General features: G+C 43.7%; 1 protein-coding gene across 1 annotated transcript; it reads left to right on the top strand.

Moving 5' to 3' along the window:
• The first annotated feature begins 13,996 nt into the window (after positions 1 to 13,996).
• On the top strand, positions 13,997 to 16,116 carry LOC149975263 (antimicrobial peptide NK-lysin-like). The gene is made up of 5 exons (XM_090211506.1): positions 13,997 to 14,097; positions 14,259 to 14,338; positions 14,830 to 14,913; positions 15,031 to 15,188; positions 15,370 to 16,116. Exons 1-5 carry the CDS (start codon positions 14,049 to 14,051, stop codon positions 15,398 to 15,400), a joined length of 402 nt encoding a protein of 133 aa, XP_090067632.1. The 5' UTR covers positions 13,997 to 14,048; the 3' UTR covers positions 15,401 to 16,116.
• Positions 16,117 to 18,252: the final 2,136 nt, after the last annotated feature.

Below are 18,252 nucleotides of genomic sequence, written 5' to 3'. Positions count from 1 at the left end.
GGAGACCAACAGAATTTTCTGGTGCAAGACGTCAGTACAGTTAAAGGGGCGGCCACCCGGCTGTAATCACGGATAAACCTCCGATAAAAATTTGCAAACCCCAGGAATCTCTGGAGCTGCAATCTCGAACCGGGCTGGACCCAATCCCGAACCGCCCGAACCTTCTCTTGGTCCATCTTGATCTCTCCCCTGGAGATGATGTAACCGAGGTAGGACGTCGTGTGTGCGTGAAAATCACACTTCTCAGCCTTCACGAACAGACGGTTCTCCAATAACCGCTGCAGGACCTGCTTGACATGCTGAACGTGGCTAGAAAACTCCTTTGAGAAGATGAGGATATCATCCAGGTAAACAAACACAAAAATACCAATCATATCTCTCAGAACGTCATTCACCATACTTTGGAACACAGCAGGAGCGTTGGTCAGTCCAAACGGCATCACCTGGTACTCGAAATGTCCCATCGGAGTATTGAACCCAGTCAACCACTCGTCTCCCTCCTTGATCCGAACCAAATGATAAGCATTACGTAAATCAAGCTTCGTAAAAACCGTAGCACCCTGTAAAGAATCGAAAGCCGAGCTCATCAAGGGCAGGGGATACTTGTTCTTGACCGTAATATAATTCAAACCCCGATAATCAATACACGGTCGAAGAGAGCCATCCTTCTTGCTCACAAAAAAAATCCTGCTCCCAGAGGTGATGACGAGGGCCGAATGAGACTTGCAGCTAGAGACTCCTTGATGTAGGTCTCCAAGGCCTCACGTTCAGGTCGAGAGATACTGTATAACCGTCCCTTGGGTAAGGAGGCTCCAGGAAACAGATTAATCGCACAGTCATAAGGTCGGTGGGGAGAAAGGGACTGAGCCTTCTGTTTACTGAATACTTCACCCAACTCGTGATATGTTTCAGGAACCAGGGACAAATCAGGAGGAACAGAGTCACTGACCTGACTGGAAATGGCAGGAGAACAGGCAGTCCTAAGACAGTTAGCATGACAATCAATGCTCCAACTAGTTACCTTACCCGTCACCCAATCAAACGAGGGATTGTGTTCCTTCAGCCAGGGGTAACCAAGAACCAGAGGAACATGGGGTGAGGACAGAATGAAGAAAGAGAAACTCTGAATGATTCCCCGACAACAACATCTTAACCGGTTCAGTCCTCATAGTGATCCGTGCCAGACTACTGCCGTTCAGAGTGGTTGCTTCAATGGCTTCCGGCAATTGCTCCTTAGAAAGCCCCAGCTGTTCCACCAAGTCGGCATCAATAAAGCTGCCATCGGCACCTGAATCGATAAAAGCGTTCATCTCTAAGCTCTGATCCTTATTCATAAGGGTCGCAGGAAAACGGGGTCTGACAGGATTCTGGAGAGGTTGAATCTGGCTCGCTAAAATTCCTCCCAAAACTAGCGAGCCGGGCAGTTTAACGAGCGCTGTGGACATGTGGAGATGTAATGTCCTGAGCTACCACAGTAGAGACAGCTGTTGGTCTCACGTCTACGTTGGCGCTCCTCCTTAGTTAGCCCGTGTCTCCCCACTTGCATTGGTTCAGGATCTGGTGGCAAGACCCCTCCACTAATCCCGTGTGGGGAATAACGATCAATACGTTCTGGTTCACTTCCTGAACCGAATGGTAACCGAGTTGCTGATTGATTGGATGGGCCCCACTGCTTATCCCTCCTTCTCTCTCGGACTCTATTATCTACCCGAATAGATAAAGTGACCAAGCTGTCTAGATCACTAGGCTCTGGATAGGATATCAGCTCGTCCTTGAGTTGCTCCGACAACCCCTGGTAAAAAGCCGCTTGTAGTGACTCCTCATTCCAACCACTCTCCACAGACAATGTCCTGAACTCGATCATAAAGTCTGCCACACTGTGAGCTCCTTGGCGAAGAGTGAACAAACGTTTAGCTGCGTCCTTACCTCGGACTGGATGATCAAAAAGCCTTCTCAGCTCTCTCGTGAATTCCTGGTATGAAGACATGCAGGTCCCCTGTCGTTCCCAAACGGCTGAAGCCCATTCCAGAGCTCTTCCACGCAGCAGTTCAATAACAAAGACTATCCTAGCCTTGTCAGTGGCGTAAGAATGGGGCTGCAGATCAAAAACTAACCCACACTGCATAAGAAACGAACGGAATCTTCCCAAATCCCCTTCATATTTATCAGGCGTCGGTACCTTGGGTTCACGGAAGGAAAACGCATCAGGCACGGCAGGTGAGATGGGTGAAACAGGTGGTGAATGAATCGCCAGCAAACTGAGCTGATCCTGGATCTGTGTCAAGCTAGCAGATAAGTTCTGGATTGCAACCGCTATCTCCTGTAGCGCCGTCTTGTAGCGCCGTCCAATGTCTTCCCCTGCTGGGTAATGGCATGGCAAACGGAATCCAGGTCCGCTGGGTTCATTCTTGGCCAGATCGTTCTGTCACGATTCTTCAAAGTCGAACCCAGAAGCAGACCAGGACAAGGAGAGTAGAAAAAAGGTGAGTATTTATTTACAAGTGAATGGGTAGATATATCCAGGTGGTGTAGCGGGTAGCGGTGATGAGTTGATGGGAGTAAATAGGTGGATCCAATGGGGAATCTTCTGACGACCAGGCGGGAATGAGGTAAATGATCCGGGTGAGTAACTGAAGACAGAACAAACAGAGGTAAGTTCAAGGCAAGCAATACGTAACAAACAACAAAACAACTTCTATCCAACTTGAGGCTGATACTCTGGCACAACATACTGTTCATGGCTAACGATCCGGCAGGGAATGGATGTCAGGTCCGGGCTTATGAAGAGGAGAGATGATCAGGACCAGGTGTGCAGATAGCTGATGGGATACAGGTGCGGGTAATCAGAAACCCCAACTGGCTACATTGCCCGGCAACCAGACAGGGTGCGTTCCAGGACGCCGGAAAAACTCTCCAGGACAGAACATAGGTAAAAAACAGACTCAGGAAACGGGATTCGTGACAGTGTCAGTATAGAGACAAAGTAGAGTCGCAATTCAACGGCTCAGACACAAGAGGAATGTGGCAGGGTCTACAGTCAATCACGGATTTACAAAAAGAAAACCAGCCCCGTCGCGGACCAGGGTGTCTTGCTCCCAGACAGACTAAACAACTTCTTTGCTCATTTTGAGGACAATACAGTGCCACTGACACGGGCCCGCTACCAAAACCTGCGGACTCTCTTTCACTGCAGCCAACGTGAGTAAAACATTTAAACATGTTAACCCTCGCAAGGCTGCCGGCCCAGAAGGCATCCCCAGCCGCGTCATCAGAGCATGCGCAGCCCAGCTGGCTGGTGTGTTTACAGACATATTCATTCAATCCTTATCCTAGTCTGCTGTTTCCACATCCTTCAAGAGAGCCACCATAGTTCCTGTTACCAAGTAAGCTAAGGTAACTGAGCTAAACGACCCCGCCCTCAGGTCGTGAGGGTAGGTAACAACATCTCCACCCCGCTGATCCTCAACACTGGGGCCCCACAATGGTGCGCTCTGAGCCCTCTCCTGTACTCCCTGTTCACCCAGGACTGCGTGGCCATGCACGCCTCCAACTCAATCAACAAGTTGGCAGACAAAACTACAGTGGTAGGCTTGATTACCAACAACGACGAGACGGCCTACAGGGAGGAGGTGAGGGCCCTCAGAGTGTGGTGTCAGGAAAATAACCTCACACTCAACGTCAACAAAACAAAGGAGATGATCGTGAACTTCAGGAAACAGCAGAGGGAGCACCCCCCTATCCACATCGAAGGGACAGTAGTGGAGAGGGTAGTAAGTTTTAAGTTCCTCGGCGTACACATCACGGACAAACTGAATTGGTCCACCCACACAGACAGCATGGTGAAGAAGGCGCAGCCGCGCCTCTTCAACCTCAGGAGGCTGAAGAAATTTGGCTTGTCACCAAAAGCACTCACAAACTTTTACAGATGCACAATCGAGAGCATCCTGTCGGGCTGTATCACCGCCTGGTACGGCAACTGCTCCGCCCACAACCGTAAGGCTCTCCAGAGGGTAGTGAGGTCTGCACAACGCATCACCGGGGCAAACTACCTGCCCTCCAGGACACCTACCCCACCTGATGTCACAGGAAGGCCATAAAGATCATCAAGGACAACAACCACCCGAGCCACTGCCTGTTCACCCCGCTATCATCCAGAAGGTGAGGTCAATACAGGTGCATCAAATCAGGGACCGAGAGACTGAAAAACAGCTTCTATCTCAAGGCCATCAGACTGTTAAACAGCCACCACTAACATTGAGTGGCTGCTGCCAACATACTGACTCAACTCCAGCCACTTTAATATTGGAAAAATGGATGAAATAAATGTATCACTAGCCACTTTAAACAATGCCACTTAATATAATGTTTACATACCCTACATTACTTATTTCATACGTATATACTGTACTCGATACCATCTACTGCATCTTGCCTATGCCGATCTGTACCATCACTCATTCATATATCTTTATGTACATATTCTTCATCCCTTTACACTTGTGTGTATAAGGTAGTAGTTGTGAAATTGTTAGGTTAGATTACTTGTTGGTTATTACTGCATTGTCAGAACTAGAAGCACAAGCATTTCGCTACACTCGCATTAACATCTGCTAGCCATGTGTATGTGACAAATACATTTTGATTTGAACTACTCCTCCGGCACCGCAAACTAGGAATGACTCGACAGCTTCTGGATGGTTGAAGAGGAAGAGCGCTAGAGCGAAAAAGAAAGTAGCCTGCATGCCATGAGTTGAATCCCATCTGATGCAGACGTTCCAGCGACGGTGAGATTTACTGTTAAGGCTACACACCAAGACACAGTTAAGGCATGTGATATGTTCCTTGTTTGTGTGGGAGCTCGTCTGCTGGGTTAATTCCATTATCTGTCTGATAGTGATATGCACTTCGCGAACGATTCGTTATTTTATGTTTATGTTTACTGACTCGACTGTCATGATTCGTTTTTCTGTGTGACTTGTTCATTTTAATAATCGTTTGAGTGACTCGTTCATTTTAATCATCGTTTGACAAGCTAGTGCGTAATACACGCTCCTCCGACTCAGCGGCACCAGAGACGTGCTCCGACAACCAACTGTCTATCATTTGCGCGCAGGAAAATAGATATTGAGTATAGAAAAATACATGTTTAGAACTGATAATTGGTCTCATGGTGTAAGAATGACTGCAATTAATTGATTGTTTGATGGTATGATGCACACAACAGCTTTGAAGAACCAAAACAAACACAGCCTCTGCCATAGCAGCGGGAAGTAGGGGTGCTGAGGATGCCGCAGCTACCTGAAAATTCTCAATATAAAACTATATACTGACTAAAAAATATAATGGCAACATGCAACAATTTAAAAGGTTTTACTGAGTTATAGTTCATAGAAGGAAATCAGTCAATTAAAATAAATTCATTAGGCTATGGATTGCACATGACTGGGGAGGTATGCAACCATGGGTGGGCCTGTCATGCCCTGACCTTAGAGATTCGTTTTATTTCTCTATTTGGTTAGGTCAGGGTGTGATGTGGTTGGGCATTGTTTTGCTGTCTATGTTTCTTTATTTCTATGTTTTGGCCGGATATGGTTCTCAATCAGGGACAGCTGTCTATCATTGCATCTGATTGAGAATCATACTTAGGTAGCCCTTTTTCCTCCTTTCAGTGTTGGTAGTTAACTTTGTTAGAGGCAATCATAGCCCTGTGTGACAAAACTGCACATTTTATAGCGGATGTTTATTGTCCCCAGCACGAGGTGCACCTGTATAATAATCATGCTGTTTAATCAGCTTCTTGATATGCCACACCTGTTAGAAGGATGGATTATCTTGGCAAATGCAAATGCTCACTAACAGGGAGGTAAAAAAAAATGTATACAAAAACATTGAGAGAAATAAGCTTTTCGTGTGTATGGAATATGTCTGAGATGTTTTATTTCAGCTCATGAAACATGACAAACACTTTACATGTTGCGTTTATATATTTTTCCAGTATATATTTTACATTTTTCACAATAGTAGTGGGGTGGCAGGTGGTCTAGGGGTTAAGAGCATTGGGCCAGTAATCGAAAGGTTGCTGGTTTGAATTCCTGAGCTGACTAGATGAAAAATCTGTCAATGTGTAGTAAGACCATTTCAGCTTCTCTGCGATGTGTACGCCGAGGAATTTGAAGTTATTCACCGTCTCCACGGCAGCCCCATTGATGAGAATGGGGGCAAGTCCAGCCTGGTTCCTCCAGAAGTCCACAATCAGCTCCTTTGTTTTGCTAACATTGATGGACAAGTTGTTTACCTTGCACCATGCCGTCAGACAGCCTACAGAGAAGAAGTAGGCAGCCTCGTTGTTGTTGGCGATCAGGCCTACTATTGTTGTGCCGTCAGCCAACTTGATGCATTTGGAACTGTGTAAGGCCATGCAGTCTTTGGTATACAGGGAATACAGGAGAGGACTGCATCAATATGCAATATTATCTCATATGCAGATAACATCTATGCTGGCTGGGTAGCATACAGGTTTTTAGCAAATGTTCGAAAAAGGCCCCTTCACAAAAGATAGTGTCAAATCCAGTGCTCTTCAGATCCGCTTCCATGCATTCGTGAGGGTATTTACATGTCCTGTTTGAAATGTATAAAACCTGTCCATGCAGCATGCATAGGTTTTTATGAAACGCAACCTCTGTTTATGCTGTGTATAGGAGCTATCAGCCATATTGAATGGCATCTTGACACAAAACAAATATAACAAGGACACAAGTTTGAACATTACAGAAGACAGCAGTGTCGATTTCAAATCAGAAACTGAGAAGGCTTCTCCCATGAGAAGGGCCCACCCTTGTGAGCCCCCCCGTGATGAGGATCAGTGTTGAGGAGTTCATGTTGAATATTTTCATCACCTCTGGGCAGCCTGTCAGGAAGTCCATGACCCAGTTGCATAGGGAGGAGTTCAGACCCTGGGCCGTGAACTTTGTAATGAGTTCATAGGGCACTATGGTATGGAAGGCCGAGCTGTAGTCGAAGAAAATAATCCTCACATTCCTTTTTTACAGGTGGGTAAGGGTAGTGTGCAGTGCAATGGTGATTGTGTCATCCATGGATCTGACAGGTCGGTAGGTGAATTGTGTCGGGGAGGGAGGAGGTGATATGGTCTTTGACTAGCGTCTCAAAGTGCTTCATGATGACAGAAGTGAGTGCTACCGGTCGGTAGTCATTCAGTTCAGTAAATTTCCATTTATTGGGCACAGGGATGATAGTTGACATCTTGAAGCAGATGGGAATAGAGGCCTGAGCTAGGGAGAGATGAAAAATGTCAGAACTCACAACAGCCAGCTGTTATGCACATGCTCTAAAGGCACGGGTAGAGATTTCGTCTGGGCTGGCAGCCTTGTGAGGGTTAACACGTTTCAATGACTTATATAAGATCTCAGTGTCATTGTGCTCGAATCTTGAGAAAAAGCTGTTTAGCTCCTCTGTCATCCTGCCCCCTACTGGGCAGCCTCTCTCTACATTCTCACAGCCCCGCTGCCTGTAGCAACACCGCCTCCTACTGGCCAGAAACCTGGCAGGTAAACAGCACCACTGCCTCTTACTGGCCAGTGACCTGGCAAGTGAACAGGCTCATGAATACCTTTTTTAACTGATATGACAAATATTATTAGCATCAGATCATTTAAATAAATGGTGCAATTACAGGAGCCAGAATGGAACCTTGGGGGACACCAACTTTCAACTCTATGTGGACACATTGAGATCTGTTTGTGAGGTGGTCTAAGAATCAGAATCATCTCATCGTCCTACAGGTACAGAACACCTGTCCCTTAATGCCCTGGGCTTTTAAATAGTGTCCACACTAGAACAACCAGGTTCTCACAAACACACATGTACACATGCGCACACACAATTGCACACACATACACGCACAAATTAAAATTTAGTTATTCTATAGAGTACTCTGAAATTTAATCAAGCATTGTCTAAAAAAAACTGTCCAGGAAGGTCCATGATAAAGACAACAAATACAAGAAAGAGATCAGTAAATGATGAGAAGCTTTTAACAGATATTGTTGAAACAATTGGTTGGGTATCTGGTAATGAGACTCTTGTTTCTCCGTAAAGCGCTTGTTATCTATGGTCTGCTAACCAGTAAACCTAAACCACAGTTCTGAGACAGGCGCCTTGCAAACTGAAAACATTTCACTGGTTGAAAAGGAAGCATATCATCCACTTATCTGCTGTAAAACTTTGCCTTTGGTATTCAACCCAAGAAGCATGTGCTGATATGGTAGTTAGGATACAATGGTTGTATCTTAAAGTGTCTACACCATTTGATTTAATGGAGCACTATGGCAAGATGTGTGTTTTTGTAAGTGTTCAATGGAGAGAAAAAAATATTAAGTGAACATAATACTCATTATTTTTGGACTGCTTTTTGCCATTGGGGTTTTTCCATGCAACCTCCTAACATTTGTTGACTGACTGAATATATGGTCAAGCTGAGAAATGATTAAATCACTCCATTTTGTCATGTTCCCCCTATTCTCTTCCCACAGCCGCTGTATCTCTTCCCCCTAGTTCCCCCCTCTCAAAAACATGCCAGCTTAGGTCCCCCCTCCACCTCTAAAACAAATGTGGCGCCACTGCTGCCAACAACACTATTATGGGAGGGGACATTTTTGAAAACACGCACAAACCTTTTCACAGTTAAAGATGTAGTATGCTTTCATTCTGAAATACAGTGTTTGCGAAAGTATTCACCCCCTTGGCATTTTTCCTATTTTGTTGCCTTAAAATCTGGAATTAAAAGAGATTGTTGGGGGGTTTGTATCATTTTATTTACACAACATGCCTACCACTTTGAAGATGCAAAATATTTTTTCATTGTGAGACAAACAAGAAATACAAGAAAACAGAACTTGAGTGTGCATAACTATTCACCCCCCCCCCCCCCCCCCCAAAGTCAGTACTTTGTAGAGCAACCTTTTGCAGAAATTACAGCTACAAGTCTCTCGGGGTATGTCTCTATAACCTTGGCACATCATGCCACTGGGATTGTTGCCCATTCTTCAAGGAAAAACTGCTCCAGCTCCTTCAAGTTGGATGGGTTCCAATCCTCATCATACCACAGATTTGCAATTGGATTGAGGTCTGGGCTTTGACTAGGCCATTCCAAGACATTTAAATGTTTCCCCTTAAACCACTTGTGTTGCTTTAGCAGTATGCTTAGGGTCATTGTCCTGCTGGAAGGTGAACCTCCATCCCAGTCTCACATCTCTGGAAGACTGAAACAGGTTTCCCTCAAGAATGTCCCTGTATTTAGCGCCATCCATCATTCCTTCAATTCTGACCAGTTTCCCAGTCCCTGCTGTTGAAAAACATCCCCACAGCATGATGCTGCCACCACCATGCTTCACTGTGGGGATGGTATTCTCAGGGTGATGAGAGGTTTGAGAGGTTTGCGCCAGACATACAATTTTCCTTGATGTCCAAAATGCTTAATTTTAGTCTCATCTGACCAGAGTACCTTCTTCCATATGTTTGGGGAGTCTCCCACATGCCTTTTGGCGAACACCAAACGTGTTTGCTTATTTTTTTCTTTAAGCAATGGCGTTTTTCTGGCCACTCTTCCGTAAAGCCCAGCTCTGTGGAGTGTACAGCTTAAAGTGGTACTATGGACAGATACTCCAATCTCCGCTGTGGAGCTTTGCAGTCCTTCAGGGTTTTCTTTGGTCTCATTGTTGCCTCTCTGATTAATGCCCTCCTTGCTTGGTCTGTGAGTTTTGGTGGGCGGCCCTCTCTTGGCAGGTTTGTTGTAGTGCCATATTCTTTCCATTTTTTAATAATGGATTTAATGATGCTCTATGGGATGTTAGAGTTTCTGATATTTTTTTATAACCCAACACTGATCTGTACTTCTCCACAACTTTGTTCCTGGCCTGTTTGGAGAGCTCTTTGGTCTTCATGGTGCCACTTGCTTGGTGGTGCCCCTTGCTTAGTGGTGTTGTAGACTCTGGGGCCTTTCAGAACAGGTGTATATTTACTGAGATCATGTGACAGATCATGTGACACTTAGATTGCACACAGGTGGACTTTATTTAACTAATTATGTGACTTCTGAAGGTAATTGGTTGTGCCAGATCTTATTCAGGGGCTTCATTGCAAAGGGGGTGAATAAATATGCACACGCCACTTTTCCATGTTTTATTTTTCAGAATTCTTTGAAACAGGTGTTGTTGTTTTTTTCCCTTCACCAATTTGGACTGTGTTGTGTATGTCCATTACATGAAATCCAAATAAAAATCAATTTAAATTACAGGTTGCAATGCAACAAATTAGGAAAAATGCCAAGGGGCTTTTGCAAGGCACTATACTTTATAGAAAGTGCAGCAAGTGCATGTCAGTGGTCACGTAGTTTCTTCCCACAGCTGCTGTGTCTAACCTATGAGTTTGAGGCCAGTCATACTAAGACATGCATGTGGTTGTGGTCTAGTCTAGCTAGAAGTTTCAAGTTTTCATGTCACATGCAGAAGTACAGTGAAATGACTCACTTGCAAACCCAACAATGCAATAATCAATAGCAATGTATTCAGTAGAGGAACAGATGTAGTGATGGTCCCCCTGTAAGTAGGATTCATGTCAACTAGTAATGTTTAAGCTGGAGGCCAAGTTGAGAACTCAACACTGACATATTGGTTGATAGACATAAACTCAGCAAAAAAAGGAAAGTCCTCTAGCTGTCAACTTAATTTATTTTCATTAATCTAACATGTGTAAATATTTTCATTAACATAACAAGATTCACCAACTGAGACATGCACTGAACAAGTTCCACAGACATGTGACTTACAGAAATTGAATAATGGGTCCCTGAACAAAGGGGGCATTAAAATCAAAAGTAAGAGTCAGTATCTGGTGTGGCCACCAGCTGCATTAAGTGCTGCAGTGCACTCCTCCACATGGACTGCACCAGATTTGCCAGTTCTTGCTGTGAGATGTTACCCCACTCTTCCACCAAGGCACATGCAAGTTCCCTGACATTTCTGGGGGGAATGGCCTTAGCCCTCACCCTCAGATCCAACAGGTCCCAGACGTGCTCAATGGGATTGACATCCGGGCTCTTCGCTGGCCATGGCAGAACACTGACATTCCTGTCTTGCAGGAAATCACGCACAGAACAAGCAGTATGGCTGGTGGCATTGTCATGCTGGAGGGTCATGTCAGGATGAGCCTGCAGGAAGGGTACCACATGAGGGAGGATGATGTCTTCCCCGTAACACACAGCATTCAGATTGCCTTTGGTATACAGGGAATACAGGAGAGAACTGAGGACACACCCTTGTGGCCCCCCGTGATGAGGATCAGTGTTGAGGAGTTCATGTTGCCTATCTTCACCACCTCTGGGCAGCCTGTCAGGAAGTCCATGACTCAGTTGCATAGTGAGGAGTTCAGACACTGGACCGTGGGCTTTGTAATGAGCTCATAGGGCACTATGGTATGGAAGGCCGAGCTGTAGTCGATGAACAGAATCCTCACATTCCTTTTGTCCAGGTGGGTAAGGGTAGTGTGCAGTGCAATGGTGATTGCGTCATCCGTGGATCTGACAGGTCGGTAGAGAATTGGAAATGGTTGTGTGTGTGGGGGAGTGAGGAGGTAATATGGTATTTTCCTAGCCTCTCAAAGCGCTTCATGATGACGGAAGTGAGTGCTAGTGATCGGTAGTCATTCAGTTCAGTTCATTTCCCTTTCTTGGGCACATATGGTGAAAGTGGACATCTTGAAGCAGATGGGAATAGAGGCCTGAGCTAGGGAAAGATGTTTAAAATGCCAGATCTCAGAGCCAGCTGTTATGCACATGCTCTGAAGGCACGGCTAGAGAGTTCGTCTGGGCTGGCAGCCTTGTGAGGGTTAACACGTTTCAATGACTTACATGCGTCCTCAGGGTCATGGTGCTCGAATTTTGAGAAAAAGATAGCTCCTCTGTCATCCTGCCCCCTACTGGCCAGTCTTTCTCTGCATTCTTACAGCGTGCTGCCTGTAGCAACACCGCCTCATACTGACCAGCACCTTTGCAGGAAAACAGCAGCACTGTCCCTACTAGCCAGCAACCTGACAGGTAAACAGCAGCACTGCCTCCTACTGGCCAGTAACCTGGCAGGTAAACAGGCTCACCCTTTTTAACCTATATGACAAATATTATTAGCATCAGATCAATTTTCAACTCTATGTGGATACATTGAGATCTGTGAGGTGGTTCTTGAAATATTAGCTAAGAATCAGAATCATCTCATCGTCCTACAGGCACAGGGCACCTGTCCCTTAATTCCCTGGGCTCTATGGGCTTTGAGCTGGTCCTGAAGACTCTGCTTCTCCTTTGTCTCAACATGAGGTAGTGTCCTGATAATTATTATTTAAAAAAATGTATTTAACCTTTTTTTAGCTAGGCAAGTCAGTTTAGAACAAATTCTTATTTACAATTATAGCCTAACCCTGCCAAATCCTAACCCGGATGACGCTGGGCCAATTGTGTGCCGCCATATGGGACTCCCAATCACAGCCGGTTGTTAATACTGTGCCAGCTCTGGGTGATGACATCACAGGAGGGTAAAGGTCACTGTCAACACCCGTGTCCATTATAACCATGCTTCCATGAATAGTAATAATACTATACTGCAGTTAAGTACACCACCTATTCAGTATACTCATACTCACAATGGTGGACAGGTTTTCCAAAGCCGCCCAATTCATTCCCCTCCCCAAGCTACCTTTGGCCAAGGAGACGGCCCAGCTCATGGTGCAGCACGTCTTCCGGATCCATGGACTTCCGGTGGACATGGTTTCCGACCGTGGTCGTCCCGGTTCTGGAAGGCGTTCTGCACACTCATTGGGTCGTTGGCCAGCCTGTCCTCCGTGTTTCATCCCAAATCTAACGGCCAGTCGGCGCGTGCCAATCAGGACCAGGAGACGTCTCTTCGGTGCCTTGTCTCGGCCAACCCCACCACATGGACCCAGTAACTCGTATGGGTGGAGGACACCCATCACACCCCTCCCTGCTCGGCCACTGGGCTCACACCCTTGTGCTTGTCTCCACCCCCTCCAGGTGTCGCCCATTTTTCCCATTATCCAATGTGGATTTATACCTGTGTTTCTGTTCATCTGTTGCCTGTTCGTCTTGTCTTGTCAAGCCTACCTTCCCGTACTCCTGAATCTTGTCAGTTCCTGTTTTCTAGTTCTCCTGTTTTTTTACCACTTTGCCTGCCCTGAGCCTGCCTGCCGTTCTGTAGCCCTCCCCCCCCCCCCTCCCGAGGTCTGATTGGAGTGGTGTAAAGCTCTCCACCATTGGACTCTGGGGTAGTGTAAACGTGTTCTCCTTAGTTAACGACAAACAAACACTACTGTAGAAAATGTTTGTCCCTGATATTGTCCAGAGCTCTTAATGCATTTCAGAAACTTCAAAACATACTTCCTTTTGATTTATTTGTCATATCATTTTGTTTTATATAATGGGTTTCTATAGCAGTAAGGGCAAAAGTAATGCTTTATCAAATAATAAAAACAAAGTTGTTTTCATATGCGTACATACATGTGTCCTAAAATACAAATGGTTATTACTGTCTTAAAACAACTCCATATGTTATTTTAGTAGATCTAGCCCTAAATGTATCACTTGCAAGCTTGCTGAACAAGTTTTAATCAATATGTTGTTGTTTATTCTGCTGGAAACAAACTGTGTATACCAAAAATGAAATGTAAATGAAGTTCAGACAGTGGAGAGATGGAAAAAGGTGATTATGAAGATTACTCCTCATCAGTATGTACTGTTGGTCTAAACCAGAAAGAAAAGATGAAGTTCTTCCAAGTAACATCCTGTTGACTTGTAAGGTTTGTGTCTTGTGGTTAATGTGAGATGTACTATCAATAGATCGTAGGTGGGGTTTATACAGGGGGCTGTGGTTAGAGGGGCCTCTACATATAAAGGGGCTTGTCTGATTCCTAAGTCACTTTACCAAAACCCAACACGACTTTTAATCTTCACATCTCTACCAGCACAAATCATGAATACATCTCTGGTCCTCCTTGCCCTCAGACTGCTGGCTTGTTCAGGTGAGATTTTATTTGTTAACTCAAGTAGTAACTACTGTATATTCAGCACATACATTGGGTCAGGATGCAAGGGAAACTGTGGGTAGGGTGCCTAAATCAACTCCAAGTTCACAATTGGAGCGCCCATCACTTGAGTGACTGTTGTATCGTTTTTTCTTCAGTTTGGGAAATGCAAGGGCAATGCCAAGAGGTTGACCTTGATGACCAGGAAGTAGTGGAAGCACAGCCAGAGAAGCGCATGGTAATAGTATGCTATGGTCAAAATGTTATGAACTAGCAGAAAGTGTAGACATTTCTGCAACTTCCTATTAGAATACTCAACCTGCTACTGAGTAACAGAACCTAACCATAGATATAAATATAACTAAAAACATACATTGACTGAAGAAACTATTGTCCAACCTGCCTCTCACTCTCACATTACATATTAAAATGTAATGTGAGAGTACTTAAACCGTAACACTCAATATATCACACCATCATTTAATTAATAATAATAAAAGGTGGGGGGTTGCTTAAATCTGTCTCGTTACACAAGTGTCTAATGTAAATGTATATATTTTTATATCCCAACCCCCTGAGACATCCACAGGGATTGGGGTCACGGCCATGATCGCCATTGTACAGAGCCCCTGAAGCAATTAGGGTTAAGTGCATTGCTCAAGTTCACAGTGCCAGATTATTATAAACAATTTTACCATGTCATTTCTTGTCTGTTTGTGCTTTCCAAAGGAGCAAAAGCAAGTGGGAATCTGCTGGGTGTGTGAGTGGGCACTGAACAAAGTGAAGAAATCCATCTCCTCTTCCTCTAGCCCGGTAGCTACCATAGCATTACAATTGATGTGTCCTTTCATGAAATTGCACTATTAACTATTTACTGGGATATTTCTCTGAAAATGTCAACTGATGTTGATGATGATTTATTTTCAATAGGAGGAGATAAAGCAGAAGCTATTGTCCGTTTGCGATAAATTATCCGTCCCAAAATCTATGTGTAAAGGCCTGGTGAAAAAACACTTGCGTGTGCTGATTGAGGAGCTTAATGCAGGCCATGATGTGAGGACCATCTGTGTTAACATTAAGGCCTGCAAGTGAGTACCAGAAACCATTCGAAACGCTCTTTAGTCACTGTTCAGACGACTAAAGAGTATAGCAATGATCACTTGTGGTTGATAATTGAAATGCTATTGAATAGAATGTATTCATTGATATGAAAATATGGGGTTATGTCTTCCGATCTTCCACTCATGTAGTATTTTTGTGCATCTTTAGACCAAAGGAAGTATTGGACCTGAGCTACTGACCAAGCAGCCAGTATCCAGATTCCAAAGTGAGAAGATGGATGTTCAGGTGTCAAGACAATGCTATGCTTCCAGCCTCTTGCTCTTTCTTTTTCAAACTAGTCACAACACAATCGTATAAATGGATGATGAAGTTGGAATGATTATGTTCTGAAATAATGTTTTGGGAACATGTATTATAATTAATCAATAAGGCCAGAGGGGGTGTGGTACATGGCCAATTTACCATGGTTATGGGCTGTTCTTATGCACCATGCAACGCAGAGTGCCTGGATACAGCCCTTAGCTGTGGTATAATGGCCCTATACTGGTGGTATATTGTCTCATACACCATGGCTTTCAGCCAATCAGCATCCAGGGCTCAAACGATCCGGTTTATAATAGTGTATGTGTCTGTCTTAAATTGTAGTACATTTTGTATCATCTACAAAGGTATACCTTTTGCTACTTTAGTCCCATAGAGGGAAATCATTCAATTGAAATAAATTCTTTAGGCCGTAATCTATGGGATTTCACATGACTGGGCAGGGGTGCCATGGGTGGCCCTGGGAGGGCATAGGCCCACCCACTGGGGAGCCAGGCCCAGCCAATCAGTATACGTCATTCTTAAATTGCATTACATTTTGTATCATGTACAAATGTAAACCTTTTGCAGCTTTAGTCCCAAATGTTTAAAATGTTTAATGTTTGGCAAAAAATAAACCTCAATCGATAGAGAGTACAACTCCTTCTTTGACACCTCTAACATAACTCTGTAAATATATCCAATTAGAATTTTTACTGATTAACATGTAGTATAATTCTGGCTACCTTTTTTATTTAGAATTTCCGTTTTCAGTAAAGAATCTTGATTGCTCGGTATGTGGCTTAAAGTAATTGTCCAGTGTTTCCAGATTTCTATGAAATATGACGTATAAGTATGAATTATAATATGAGTTAAAAAGTTTTCCTTTCCAAATTTTTCAAATTAAGTCAGTTAAAAAGCAGCTTTTCTGTGAATGGTGTGGGCGTACCAAAACAGGAGAATGGGGTTGGCGTTTACCAGTCATTACAAATATTAATGCGAGTGGACCGCTGATTAGCCAGCTCATCCTCTTCAGGGAGATGACATCATGTTCTCTGAGGAAATAGCAAGCATTTTTGAAAATGTGTTTTTTCTCCAATTTATGCTTCTGCTACAAATACGAATATAGGATGAGTCAACAATTATTTTGGTATGAGTTGATCGAATATGATCTTTTCACTATACAGTTACTTTAAATGACATCCAGCAATGGCTTTCGTCTGAATCATTTTTATAGAGTTATGAATTAGAGTTACACCAACCAATCAATTAAATCAAACATGACATTGCTACTACAGTACCATGCCTCTGATGAAAAGCTATTTCCACACCTTTCACAAATTACGTTAAGCAATCATGTATTTTTACAGTCCTCACTTGCAGAGCTTAATTCTAGCAAAAAACAATCTGTAGTTGAAAAATTCTTCAGTCAGCAGCATCAAACTGATCAACTTATGCACCAACTGTTTTTGCACAATGACTGGAGAAAGTCCATTCGATCACAGATTCAATCACAGGCCTCCAGCTGTTAGATATGTTTCTGTAGAGTAGAAACCCATTAAGTATTGTAAACCTTGAGACATTATGAAGGCTCATACATTCTTATAACAAGTGTTAAACCTGCAGACCTTTTTACCACACATTTCAACAGCATTGAGAGCTAACACGTATTGGTTACAAATCCTGCATCATGTAGGATCCATGTAAAGCAGAATGATGTCATATGTCATGCTGTTTGGTACCTTAATTGTCCTGTGTTTAGGAATCATGTTCTTCACCTTCTTCGGGACCCACTTAGCAGACTCCAGAAAGCTTTGCTTCAACCTGGCTCTCAACATTTTAAGCCAGCTGATTGCCAGTTTGGTCATTCCTATATTTTGGTTCTTATAAATTTTTTGAGGAAAGATTATAATATATTTTTTAAATGTGTGTTCTATCAGAAAAGAGACATCGGTCATGCCCAGGCACATTGGTGCATTTTCAACCTGTTATATGCATGCTCCAACAGGATGGAAGCTAACATGGCAATGTGGCAATGTGAAGCCTAAATTAGCCATAGCGAGTGAGCAAGACTGAGCTAACATAATGGTGAACACTGACATTTAGTTAATGTTCTCTATAATTTAGCCTAACAGGGTGGAAATGTATGAGTGGGACATACGGACTAACAACATAGAACAATAGACACAACTCAGTGTTTATATTTATTTAGCTTTGCACCATTGTTTTCCAACCAAAGAAATTATGACAATTCCTGAATGTGGAGTCGTTGGAGGAAGTGGTTGTTTTCTGAAATGGAGAATTACAACAAACTAACATTATGGAAAAAGTTTTTTATTTCATTTTTTAAATTAACAAACGAGGGAGGTTGACCTTGATGACCAGGAAGTAGTGGAAACACAGCCGGAAAAGCGCATGGTAATAGTATGCTATGGTCAAAATGTTATGAACTAGCAGAAAGTGTAGACATTTCTGCAACTTCCTATTAGAATACTCAACCTGCTACTGAGTAACAGAACTTAACCATAGATATAAATATAACTAAAGACATACATTGACTGAAGAAACTATTGTCCAACCTGACTTCCACTCTCACATTACATATTCAAATGTCCTTAAACCATAACACTGAATACATCACACCATAATTTAATTAATAATAGTAATTTGGGCTGGTGGTGCTTATATTTGTCTTAAGACAGCCCAGCAGAGGGGTTGGGTTAAATGCAGAAGACACATTTCGGTTGAAAGCATTTGGTTGTACAACAGACTAGGTATTTGTGTGCTTGC

Source organism: Oncorhynchus mykiss, chromosome 19 (genome assembly GCF_057628025.1).
Source record: "Oncorhynchus mykiss isolate SJ-2025 chromosome 19, ASM5762802v1, whole genome shotgun sequence".
Taxonomy (NCBI): domain Eukaryota; kingdom Metazoa; phylum Chordata; class Actinopteri; order Salmoniformes; family Salmonidae; genus Oncorhynchus; species Oncorhynchus mykiss.
This window is presented reverse-complemented; position numbering and strand designations above follow the sequence as displayed.

Excerpts from the sequence above, each read along its gene's own strand:
- LOC149975263 (XM_090211506.1), top strand. The coding sequence starts at position 14,049 with ATGAATACATCTCTGGTCCTCCTTGCCCTCAGACTGCTGGCTTGTTCA. Across the intron at positions 14,098-14,258 it reads CAGACTGCTGGCTTGTTCAG|TTTGGGAAATGCAAGGGCAA; the intron begins GTGAGATTTTAT and ends TTTTTTCTTCAG. Across the intron at positions 15,189-15,369 it reads GTTAACATTAAGGCCTGCAA|ACCAAAGGAAGTATTGGACC; the intron begins GTGAGTACCAGA and ends GTGCATCTTTAG.